Source organism: Dermacentor albipictus, chromosome 8 (genome assembly GCF_038994185.2).
Source record: "Dermacentor albipictus isolate Rhodes 1998 colony chromosome 8, USDA_Dalb.pri_finalv2, whole genome shotgun sequence".
In the NCBI taxonomy this organism is placed as follows: domain Eukaryota; kingdom Metazoa; phylum Arthropoda; class Arachnida; order Ixodida; family Ixodidae; genus Dermacentor; species Dermacentor albipictus.
Window position 1 is genome coordinate 100,984,914 of NC_091828.1, and position 13,332 is coordinate 100,998,245.

The window sequence follows — 13,332 nt, forward strand, 5'->3', positions numbered from 1 at the left end:
CGTTTCCCTCTTCTTGTGCTCGTTTCTGCACACCTAACTTTTCTGTAAAACAAGGCTGGCAAGTCGACCAACAGAACTGCATTGAATTGGCTTCAGCTGGTGCTAGTTGCCAGACCAAAGACAATTTATGCTAAAAATGTCCTATTGTGTAGCAGGTGGAAATCGCACACTTCGGCACAGTTGGTTCAGGTGGCATTTGGGTGGGCGCAGCGAGGCATGGGCAAGTACAGTTAGCAAAAGGCCCAATTGGACCACCACAGAGCAAGATGTCCGAAAGCGAACACAGTGTGTGTAAACATCCAAATGAAGGCAATGCTACAGGCACGGAGGTCAGAAAAATGTAAAGGAACTTTATTGTGTAAAAAAAAAAAAGTAATGTTATAGTAACATCTTGCATGTGATTTCATCATTGCACCAAAAAGCACCAACACAGATGAGAGCGAAAACGATTGCAGGCCCCGACAAACCCACCGGCTTCAATCGAGCTCTGTGTAACTCGTCTAAATATAAGACTAAAACAGAGACACAGTTATAGAGACGCCACTTCCCTTAATGTGCGCTACAGTACAAGTATAACATAATTTGCCGCAGCTAAGGCACATATATGAGGTGAATGTTTAAAGCACAACAGTCACGGCGAGTATGTAACGCAGCAGCACGAGTGCATAGTGACACATTTAAAGTTCATGTACAACGTGTAAATGTTGACATCGTTGAGCGTAAGCACTAGCAGAAAGTAAAGTACTGACATTACATCATCAGACCTGCTCGTCATGTCATAATTACGGCAATGATCACTCTCAGAATTAATACAATACGAGAATAGTCACAGGTGTCTTATGTGCCTGAACACAACAAAAATAAATGTATAATGCAAAATGGGTCAAACCGTAGGCACCGCTGCTTCAAATTGATGGTTAAATATTTTGTGTAAATACTCGAAGAATAGTCGCTCAAGTTATGAGACTTACAAACTTAAAACAAGATGCAGAACACCAAGCTAGCTGGCCAGTGTTAAACTTGGGAAGCTAAGGGTATGCAAAGAAAGAAATGATCAGTTCGCAGTTAACAACTTGGCATACAAAAATTTTAGACCACTACAGTGCTCATTACAGGTTTCAGTCAAGTTTTTCACTGGGAAGTGCGCAAACTGTTGATTTCATTATGACCAATGCAAGAGGACACTGAGGCAAGAATACTGTTTAACACGGAAGCACTATAGACCCACCATTCCAGATGAAAATGAGCAGCACAACTATATATAAGACAATGATCCACCGACACATCTCTTCCACCACACACAAAAGAAAGCTCACCGAACATAAACTACACTACAAGTATGTGAAACAATGACGTTTAAAAAAAGGTAATTTGATCCACTGGTGATGGGTGATTTTCATGACTCTATGAAGTCATGAACACAAATATTCATAAAACAGAAGCACGACACCAAACTGCACTAAACAATGGGAATGGTCATGAGCAAACATGATACTTCGCCACATTTGGATGCAGACAGGCCACGGAAAAGAGCTTTGGTAAGCATAAAGACAGTCACCAATGCATAGCAGCTCATGAAACCAGCGAGAGGCTTAAATGCAATGAAAACGTTCTTACTATAGAGCTATGCTGCAAGAGCAGACGAAGTACCTGGGAACAGAAGTACTGGTGGCAACAGCGCCATGTCAACCTTAACATGCTGAAAACTCAAGTGCGTCACTTTACTGTTTTCTTTGGAAAGAGCAAACGTACAAAGATGCCATTATTATGTGGCTGCCAATACATTCACCCCAGCACATAAATGGAATATAGTTGGGTCACTGTGGTAAAAGTTCTGCGCAACCCTAGTTAATAGGTGTAGCTCTGCTGGGCGGCACCACCAGCCCCAGTGCACATGTCTACATTTTACAGTATGTCACTGCTATCCCCCCTATTAACTAAAGCAACACAAAAGGAGTCGCACCAACAACTATGCGAGTTGGTACTTCAGGTGTCTGTTCTAATGCAGAAAGAAACTGCCCATGGAAATGGAGACGATACACGAAAGTACAGATATGATGGAAGTATCGAAAAAAAAAAAAACAAATTCCAAGTGAGGTGACAGGGCAGTGCGCTCTGTCCTGTCACCTCTCTCCCATTGTTTTCCCCAAATTTCTTTGAGCTACTTCTGTCACGTTTGTTCAACAAGCCCAATAAAGAATTCTGCTTAGCGTGCATCTCATCTTTAACTTTGTCCACAGCTACGGATGGTTCTGCTAAGCATGGCCGCATGCGCCCTACATTGGAGGTAATCTGTGGGCCTTAATGTGCGCTGTGTTTTCACACGCCTAGCTCGCATTGACGCAGCACAAAAGGGAATTAATTTGCCACTGCTGCCACTCTTCAACGCACCAGTGTTGTGGCGGCGAGAATCCATCGTCATCAAGTGAGATGTGTCCATGTTTGCCTGTACGCACGTGACACCATGCCTCTTAATTTAGTTAGTAAGCGAATGTTTACAGCAGTTTACATTGTACGCTTCCTTCGCTTTCTTTAGCTGTCTAATATTAGCCATCCCAACCAATGCTCTGCCTTTTGGGCGAAACTGCAATTTTTTCCTGACATAACAACAAGACAAACTTTTTATGTGTCACGGACAAGACCAAAGGTTCGGCTGAACAAGACACAACGCCTCTTTCTCAATTTCCCATAGCTCTCAGAACAGCCATTTGTCGACTAATGCTGAGCTGGCTCTTGTTATTTCTTAAATATCAACGACAGCTGACGTAGAGAAATAACAAACATTTTTTAAAAGATGCAGTTTCGTTCAAAAGGCAAAGTATCTATTGTGATAGCAAATTAGTGGACAGCTACACAAAATAAGGATAGTAGTTTTATCGGCCACATAAACTTGTAAATGAAGGCATGCTAACTAAATTAACAAGCATAGTGTCGCAGGTGCACAAGCAAACATGAACACATCTCACTCGACGACTGCGGAAGCTCGCTGTCAAATGCTGCAGGGAGCAAGCACAGCAGCAGCGAGCGAAATGACCTCCATGCTGCTGCTCGCATCGAGGCGAACTAAGACACGAAAACACAGCGTAGCACGGACTCTGCACGCATCACAGATAGCTTTCAAGATACAGCAGCCTGGGCTGCCTGAAGTAGAACACTCCGCCACTTCCTACCCTCCCCATGGAGCCTTGCGCACGACAGAAGCCGGCGTGCTTCTTCTCAGCATTCCTTCTTTGTGAGTGCAAGATTGAGCCACAATCGCCGGCTTACCCACGCACACATTCGCTCACACATGCGGCATATGGCATAGGGTGACGATTTTATCACCCTTGGACTTCACACGGAACATCACAGCAATGCCGACGGCAGAAGTGCACCTGGAGTGTCCATATAAGTGTTATCGCAATCAAATAATACACTTAGAAGAATCAACAACTAACGCGTCACTGCCTTTCTTTTTTTCTTCTCCATAGTTTGCAGCACCGCTTACCAAGATGGCTCCTACTAGGTAGCCCAACATTTTCTTTCCACCTTTTACTCTGGGGCCGAATTCTGAAACATTCGCCTTCCGCAAAAGTTTCTCCACCACGAAACTCACGTTCAATAAATCAAGCGACTGCTTACCCGTGACGACAACGTGCACTACCCACACGCGCCGTCAAACGCTTCACATAGCATGAGAGGGTGCACCGTGCGAGTGCAGAGCAGTTCAGGTGTGTTGTTTTCGAGTGCAGTGGCCGCAGTACGGGTTCTGCGCACTGACTACGGTCGGTTATGGTCGCTTTAGGTAAAATAAGTTGAATAAAGAAGTGTAAAATGTTTTATTTTAAATGAATCAACAAATATCGCCGCAAAACGCGTGCAAGACACCACCAAGAAGACTACTATAACTTACCACCTATCGTATCTCTAGTACACTCAACCACCAACCAAACGCCAAAAGACGCCAAAGGACGTGTTCGTTTATTCAATTTATGGCGAGAGCACCCATCGACACCATGACGTTAAAGTGACGTACGCCGGAACTACTTGATGGCATTGCTTATCATCCGGTTTCGTTAAAACAGCCAATCAAGGCACGCCGTTGGTGGAGGCGTGGCCAAGGCGATAGTTTCGCGGAAGGCGAACGTTTCAGAATATGGGCCCTGACCTCACATTCTGGCCCAAGATAACTTGCTGCCATTCCCAATAGGGTTATATGTGAAATTTCGTAAGCAGGCTTTTCAACACAGCTAAATTGCCCTAACCAAGATGGCCATTTCCAGCTAGCAGCACTGCTAAACCTGAGACACACATTTTGCAAAGCCTGGATGGTGCAAGGGAGGGAACGCAGCAGAAATCGTGTCAGCAGCCCGCATGTTGGCACCTTACAATTCTGACCCGATATCGACCATCATGGTCAGGTCAAACTAGGTGTGTGGGAAAGCCTGCTTGCAGAATTTAGCATATCCCTATTGAAACACGAACACACAGATACCCCACCTCAATTGTCGAGTTCAACCTTCCAAAGGAAGCAGGGTAGGCTACGAGAGACACCATAGTGGAGGTCTATGAACTAATTTTGATCACCTGGACTTTTACAACATGCAAATACACAGAAGCACAGTGGGCTGTAAGAATTTCAAGAGCATGGAATCCGTGACAAAGATATTTTTCCTAGACCTTCGCCACACAGGCCAAAATTTATGTGAACAATGTGGAGGTTGCAGGGAAATATTTACCGTGCCTTTCAAATTGAAGGTGGCATTGGCTCAAAAAGAAAAAAAAGTTTCCTCTTTGATCCCATTCTTAAAAACTAACTGTAGGGGTAGCGCATCAAAAGTATTGCACCAGACCCCATCATAACTTGGCTTCTGTGGCCGGGTTTTGAACTTGTGGCCTCAAGGTCCCGTACTCTCGAGTCATACAAACAAGATCAATCATGCCAGCCACCTACTAGCAAAAATACATAGCTCAGACACCATCACTACTCAAATATAATTTAAGTTCACACTGGCTCCTGTGTTGTCACTTTGCTTCTGGGAAGTGAACACTGCTGCAGAGGGTGTGCTTCACTGCATGCGTTGTTGCGAGTTGCATACTTCTTGCATTAACAATCTCTCTGTCCGTGGCTTGAGAAGCATCGAAACACACAAGCATATTATGGAATGATAATATCTAATTGACACAACATTCAAAATGTGATGTTAACAGCAACCATTCCAGAGAAAAAGAAATAATAACAATAAAAAAAAGAGGCTTACACTCTAATGTGCAGTACACGCTTACCACACAACAATTTGCTGCTCAATGAAAACCAAATCAAGACCTTAAGGGAACAAGGACTTAGGTCTGAGGGCTATACATGCCCTTAAAGTTGTGCTTTTAAAAATACTGAACCTTGAACACTGTGATATACAGACACAACATTGTACTCAAATTAAAACCATTAGACCAAATGAATTGGCTTCAGTGTTAACATAAGCTTACAAGCGCACGGGTTAACATCCCTGCGTAACTAAAAAGCTCAGAATAATAAGATCGCCAACTGTAACTGCACTCATAAGCTGCCTCGCATACAACTTGACTCGCTCTCCAACTCGTAATTTCGTAAAAGGCAGCCATTTTTTTCTCTCTCTCTCTCTCATGTAAATATGGCACCACCCATTGGGTCACCGGCAACACTGTCGCCTTTGCCGAGGTTTCCCTTCCCCACAGAATCGTGCGGAAGCGTTAGCCACTTCTGACAAAATTGCAGCATTTGCCACCAGGACGGGGGGGGGGGGGGGCTATAACCTGCACCACCACAGCCACCTGACGGCAAGAATGACGTGGTCAGGCAAGTAATGCCATTTCCACATGGTGGGCTTTCACATGACCTTCAGCTAATGCGTGCAACGTGATTAAAGAAACTAAGCACGCAGCAGCTCATTGCACTCACTAACCCTCCTTTGCGGGAAATAGTATTAAACCATTTGGGCTCTCAACAAGCAGAACCAAACTTCTCGGAACAACCGTGAACAGAGATTCCTGGGTCCCATCTAAAATGCTACTGTGACAGTCATACCATCAGTGCAGCACAACAAGAGATTCAAGGCATGAACTTACACCATTCTAAATGGAGTATTCAAATCTGGAGCGCTAATTTGGCCGCCACTCTCACCGCACAACACCACTTAAAATTTGAGCACTGGAAACAAGATCTCTCGAGGCCAACCACACTCGGCCGTGGAAGCACGAACCACTCCACCGTAATACTAATCGATGCTTGCAACGAAAGACGTCCAGCAACAACCGGGTGAAAGTGCACATAAAAAAGCGAGGTGCATTTTCTACAACAGCCAACACTGCGCCAAAACGCCGTTCAATAGCAGAATGGGATCCAGGCGCCGCCCTCGTCCTTGCGGAAGTAGTGTGGTCGATTGTCAGGGAACACGGTGACGCCCGGGAACGGGTGCTGCTGGATGTACTTCAGGGCAGCTCGCACTTGCATCACAAACATGGGTGACTCCACCTCGGGCGACGTTGACAGGTGCTGCATCAACAGCGCAAGCAGGTGCAGCCATATATACCACAGTTGCTCGATTCAAACATGCATTTTCCTCTAGACAAGGATTTTACGAAATTTCACGTGCTTCAGAATGGAGCGTGAAACCAGAAAAGGAAACCAATATGCTAACTAAGTTTCCCCATGCTTGGGGTCATCGATAACCACATTTACTTGAATCTAGGCCGCTACTTTTCTTCACTTTAGTCAGATATACAGTCAAACCTCATTAACTCGAGCCTCGTTAATACAGAAAATTGGATAATTCGGACTCGTTTTCTGGCCCCGCCAGGCGTATGCATTATTAAATGCAATGAAACTCCCGTTAATTCAGACGCATTCGGCCGTACATCAGTGAATTCGGACAACTCTCAGAGCTCGGCGAGCCACAAACTTGCGATGCAAAAGAGCAAAAACGGCGTCAGCATCCACAGAAACGAAGTGGCAAAGTTCGCATCGCCGTAGTCGTCAGTAAAAATAGTATGTGAATGATAGCAACACCAGACTGCGCCGTGCCTATTTGTGCCTTTAAAGCCTTTCTTCTTACATTTACTGCCATGCTTAGCACCACATTGGGCCACGTGCCTTCACGACTGCCTAGTTGCCATACGTGATCGCATTGATAGCGGCTGCGGTTTCATCCGCGGCAGTTGCGGCAAACAGTAGTTTCATTTTTACTCAGTGTGAAGCTACCGAGGATGAAGAGCAACATCTACATCGCGATGGGTGGCGACCTGGTGACACTGGCGAAAAAATCATTAGGATGTGCGCACTGTAGTGAAAAGCATCTCAGATTAAGACGCACACCGCGGCTGCGCTGTGAAGGAAGTCGCGAGGCCTTGGCTGCTGCGAGCGCTAATCAGCCACGAGATGACGAGATGAGAACTGAAACTTCTGCACTGCTTTTGTGCAAAATAGAAACAGGATTTTCTTATTCATTCAGTAAATAAAAGCGTGTTGACGTAGTATGCATTTGCTTACTGTTTTCTTGATACCCTCGATAATGACATTCGGTTAATTCAGACATTTTTTTGGGGTCCCGTGAAATCCAAATTAACGGGGTTTTCCAGTATATAGTGAACTGGGTCATGCGGCATGGGGTGAAATTCCAGCCAATCCAATAATGCAACCATGCCAAAAGTGCAACAGCTTGACGATGCGGCATGTTCTTTTCACAGCCAAATGGCTTTCTTCGTTCCATTCAAGGAAAGATTTCTTTTACAGCAAAGCTTTTAGCGTCTAGTTGGTAGTGATTTTTCATGTCTGCGTGCGCTCACACAAAAACAAATGAGAGGTGGAAGGCTTTGTGTCTGATTTCGCGTAACAAAATTACGTTTTCTTGTATATTCAAATTACAATCCAATGCTGCCATGTCTGCAGGCTGTGTGCAAGTCGTACTTAATAAATGTTCTGCTGCATTTTACTTTGAGAAATTCAATTAGTTGAATAACGCACTTGCGCTAGGCAGAAGGCCCGAGGAAGTATGCTGTGTTAATGAGGATGTATGCGGTGCTAACGGTACTGCCCGCTAACGGCTGCGACCACTCAGACGAGCTTTAAGTAGCCGGAAAAGTACTTGTTCTTTCAGCTTCCACTTAACAGATATAAGTTATCTCATATATTCGAAAAACAATCCAAATCTATCACGTCTGCAGCTTGTGTGTAAGTCGTACTTTACGCATTTTCTGACACAATTTACTTTTAAACATTCATTTAGTTAAATAATGTAATTGCGCACGGTAGAGGGCCTAAAAGAATGAAGGTGTATGCTGCACTTCCACACAAGTGTGTGTGTGTGTGCACGTGACACACGTAGCTTGTGGTGGTGGTTCTTGTGTAACGTCACCTAACATCGGATGTGCTTGCCTAATGCCAGCAACAGCTTCGTTGCATATACACTGTCATAGAGTGGAATGAAGGCAACCTTTTCTCTTTTTTTTTACCTTCCAGATTTCGGTAGCCGGCCTAGATTCAAATAAATAAGGTATTTCGCCCTCGCTCTGTGATCTGCAAGCATCCTGGCTGGGTCAGACGGTGGAGCGACCACACCAGAAAGGCACTGGTACTAAGATCAATTCCTTCACTAAAACGAACTTCTCTCCCAGTGTGAAGCTTTCTGAAAAACCCATTGGTTTTCCTTTGTATCATTATGCTAGTACTGATGGGTGGATGACAGTTTTTTCTCTCTTTAACAAAGCGGCAGTGGCGACAAGCTGTTCTCACGGGCATTAAAAGATGGTGCAAGAAAGACGAATCGTACCTGCAGAATGAAGTCGTCATTTTGTGACAGCCACAGGTCGACTCCTCGCATTGGCTCATAGTTGAAGGGGCCGATGCGCATCATTCCTAATGAGCAGTCGTAGATGTCGCACATCTGCAATGCCATTCGGCTCGGTAAGGTTTCTCTGCACGTCCCGAAACCATGGTTACGAAGGGAACACTACGACTTGAAGCCAAAGCAGTCCGTTCACATGTCAAATCTCAAAAGCTTGCAAAATCCCAGCTTAAAAGGCTTGTGCAGCCCAAACAAAACTGACTCATCCTGGCTAAAACCTGGAACAACTAATGCTATCCTGATGACTGCATCCAGAATTACCTGGAAAAGTTCACCAGTGGAGCCCTGGACCGAGGGCCCTTTAGAATAGCAGCGGCACCTTTTAGAATGAATAAAAAAATGAAAAAATGTTCATTCAGTATTCAAAGAACAATGGAGTAGGCACTGTGCGCATTTGAGTACGCGTCCTCCTCTTGTGTTGATATTCTGCTTATAGTGCACCACAATTCCAAGACAGGACACCAACAAGCCCGTGACACTACCAGAGTTGCACCACTGACTCCAAGTCATTCCAGTGCTGCTTCCATGGTCAAAGGAAGTAGCGAAATTCCTATGCAGAAGTCGGGTATCAGCAGATTTCAGCGATTCCTATGGTTGTAAAGTTACTTACTGTGAGGCCAGCAAGCATTCATCTGCACCTGTCCGTTTACTGTCCTACTGCTGATCGCCATTTAGGTGTACGCAGCCTATGCTAAATAAGGCTCAATCACATGTACGAATCCCTGAAATCATGTGAATAAGTCGGTTACAATGCGACCGAACACCAACGGTTGCTTTGTTTGAAACACGACTGTTTCCAGTCAGTTGCTCTCGGTTAGATTTTTCAGTCGTGCGTCTGCTGCTGAACCAATCAGCAGCGCAGGAGGAGGACATCTGCACGTGTTGGCACTTATTTTCCGTAGCGACGGCGGTGCGAGCAGACATGAACGGCATTAGTCGCAAGACCTTTCGGTGCAGCAATGGCAGGTCACACTTGCTGGTGTGAGTGAGTGAGTGTCAACTTTATTATTGCTGGTGTGAACATTGGTCACCGTGAGTTAAAACCTTGGTCGCCACTCGCAGTCCATTGCGCAAGCCTCTATCAACCGCCGGTGTGAATGCGCCATTACAGTGGGGTCGGCAGTAATTTTCCTTCCTTCCTTTTCCTTTATTTTATTTTGACAAACAACTAATTCCTACTACATCTTCTTGTGAACAACTTTCCTGCAATGCGCACAACACTGCCTTCGGCAACTGAAGTTTCGCCCACTTTGGCCTCCGAAATACATGCAACAACACCGCTGCTCTCGGTCTAAGTAGCACACAAAATCGCGCACAAGATTTACAAGCTCAAAAGCTAAAATTAAATTAATTAAATTTTGGAGTTTTACGGGCCAGAACTACAACATGATTTCGAGGCACGCCGTACTGGGGGACTTCGAGTTAATTTTGAACACCTGGGATTCTCTAACGTGCACCCAATGCACGGTTGACGAGCGTTTTTGCATTTCGTCCTCATCACAACACGACCACCATAGCCAAAGGTACCAAAGTTGCGCATTAATGTTGTTAGTGTGTTCGGATCCCAGCTGCAGGGGCACGAGTTTCACTACCCAGTGGTAGTCAAGGTCAAGAGAGGTGACATGCCAAGGGTGAAGATGAGAATGTGGAGACAGCCTGACAACAAAAACAACATGACAATTAAAGCACAACGGATAAAACACAGACAAACAGAAACATCAAATCCAATTTTGAGCTTATAACTACGCTGCAGTAAAAGAAGAGTCGAAGGTGGTCCTATTGGCACCTTGCGAGAGCCAAAATCGTAACAAAAAAGGACTTTTGCAACCACTTGCCTCATGGCAGCCGGTGAAGTGTCTCGCCGAACGAAGGGGAAGCTCGGGACCTTTGTCGGGAAATGTGGCTGGAAATATCTCACCACTCTTGATGTTCACACCTGATTTTAAAGAAGAAAGCAAGATTCACTTGATGAGCCACGAAATGCAGGTTAGGCGATTGTGGTCATCGTGAGACCAAGAAACTGGCATCCATGCCTTAACAACCCCCACTTGCTTCTAATGGTACATTTGACTGGTTCCAACTGCGCTCCAACTCAATCCAGTTTGCAGAGGTGCGGAGCCCTTTTAAGATTGGAGCTAGAGAAAGCCTGGCCAGCCAAACTTTCATTTGCTCTCATTGTAATCGGAGGAGCCATGTGGTCGGCATTATGCTTGATCATAGTCGTGCTCCCAGTTCAAAGGTGAGGGTGCCTCCAAGCATCTTGAGCTGGAGCACAGTGCTCTGAATGAACCTAGCGAACGTGTTTTGAATGCTTGACTTTGACCCGATGAATGCAAACCTCACCGTGAGAGTGCTCTCGAGTGCTCAAAAGCAACCAGTCAAATGTGGCATAACACTCACCTCCAGCCAATTGAAGCATAGAAAATGAAAACAGGTGTCTGTTGAAGCTCAGAGTTACAGAAAGCCGAGCGAGATGGTAGGGATTCATAATGCAAAAAGACAAGAAAGAGCACAAACCATGGACACATAAGGAACAAGAAGGACAGTGCAAACATTGACTAATCAATTGAAAGGTCACGCAATGGCAAAAATGAAGGAAGATCCAAAAAAAGAAAACTATCTGGCATGCTTCAAAGGAAGGTGCTCGTGCTGCACTCCTCATTCTCCTTGTGTCCATGCTTTGCATGCCATGAAGGTGCCTGTTGCTTAATCCTTCGAGGGCCGAAATTTTTTTCAGACAAATGGGACCCCCTAGTGTGGTGAATAAATGAAAAAATGAGAAAATAAAGGAGAACATGAAAGGGAGAACCAGCATTCTCCTAATCCTGTTCTCTTTTACTCTCTGACTTCTGTTTCTTCCGAAGCGCAGGAAATGCATCAGTCGTCAGAAATCCAACTAGCCCAGCTTTCTTCCATAACCCCTAGTGTCGATTTTTGTACCGCAATTGAAAACTTCCAGGGCAGCTTACTTCAAGAAAAAAAATTGCGGAATATTTTATAATTATGATCAAAGCTACAAAACATTCCTATGAGTAAAGCGTATGCAACTTATTCTTGAAAATGTGGATGCACTGATATAAGCCTTCTGCAAGGACTCATCATAGACAGCAATATAGCCACCAGTACTGGGGTTTCCAACCATCCCGAACTTAGTGGGGCAGTCCCAGCCTTCGCATAAATGTACCGTGTTCCGACTTGACCCATTTGGAACGGCCGAATGTCCCAACTCGAGCTTTTCTTTTTCCTAATAGACAACAACAAATAGACCAGCTTTCCTTCTTGCGATACCTGACAGCTTGTTCGCAGATTCTTCTTTTTTGTGTTCTGTTGTATTGTCATAAGCATAAAGGCGGTTTCATTTTTGTCGTGGTTCTAGTGCAGTTGCAGGCTCTAACCATTCACAGTACCTATATCCATATTGGTACTCACATTAATTAGGCAACTACACTGCACCTTTCTTGATGCAAATTACAACACAGCAGGACTAAAAAAGAATTGTTTAGCTTTGGTGCAAGTACATACCGGAGGCACCTGGCATTAACAGGGCCAATCGTCGCCAGCTGCTCAAAAACACCTGCCCCTCTCCCCATCCCCAGCCCTGTCCCGACTTTGTCTACTCAAGAGTTGGCAGCCCTAGTCAGTACACTGCTTAACATCTTTCACTTCATCGTTGATTTACATTTGCCTTGTCCACTGCCTCACGATTAACAGCCTCGAGTGAGGCATGAAGCAAGGCAGAAGGGCTTTTCAGGCATGGACAGCTGTCTGTAATAAAACAGGGGTTCCCGGGGCACATATGTAACAGTAGGCGCCAAGAAATGGTGCACTCAGCAAAATATGGCACTAATGAGCTTGTCAACATGGTTTGCGACAATGCAGCGCGAGTAAACGTTCGAGACAAGGACATCTCCTCACCGATGCCGTAGATGGTTGGCCAATTGAGATTCCCGCGAAGAACGTTGTTCAGCTCTGCAATGAAAAGGGCTTGCTAAGAAGATGACTTCAAGAAACCTCAGCAAAATGCCAAGGCTATTTTAAGTGAACACACAGGCAAGTATCAATTTACAGCCACAGGGGTAAGAAAATTCTGACATAGCCTTCCACAAATGCTGCCTCGGCAATCTTACAGTTTTAAAGAAATAGTTTAATCAGAGTTTCAGAGCCAAAAAATGCGGGCCCACTTTTGTCTTTGATACACTAATGGTGATATTTCTACACACTTAGCTCCAATGTGGCAAACTATTCAAATGCACACTTTGTGCACTATTATTGTCAATATTTTTCTCAATGCTAGTAAATACTGATCACTCTCACTTATGAATTCACCTTTCCTACCACTTTTCAGAATCACGCTCATTCGCAATTGTCATGCAACCTTGAGTAATCAAAGCATTAAATAGCATGCAACACATATGCTAAAACAGTGTGTGCAGCATACATCAAGCTACTCAATGAGGCATGTCTACAATTTTAG

The 13,332-nt window shown here is 44.8% G+C and overlaps 1 protein-coding gene across 2 annotated transcripts in view; it reads right to left on the reverse strand.

The window, feature by feature from the left end:
- Window positions 1–330: 330 nt before the first annotated feature.
- Window positions 331–13,332, reverse strand: part of Ntan1 (N-terminal amidohydrolase 1) — a 28,001-nt gene continuing 14,999 nt past the window's right edge. For both annotated transcript variants that reach the window (XM_065446410.2, XM_065446409.2), the window contains exons 8-11: window positions 12,774–12,827; window positions 10,694–10,794; window positions 8,784–8,897; window positions 331–6,511 (exon numbers count right to left, since the gene is read on the reverse strand). In XM_065446410.2, coding sequence (XP_065302482.1) covers window positions 6,341–6,511; window positions 8,784–8,897; window positions 10,694–10,794; window positions 12,774–12,827 — 440 coding nt within the window. In that variant the 3' untranslated portion in view covers window positions 331–6,340. The remainder of the gene's footprint in view (window positions 6,512–8,783; window positions 8,898–10,693; window positions 10,795–12,773; window positions 12,828–13,332) is intronic.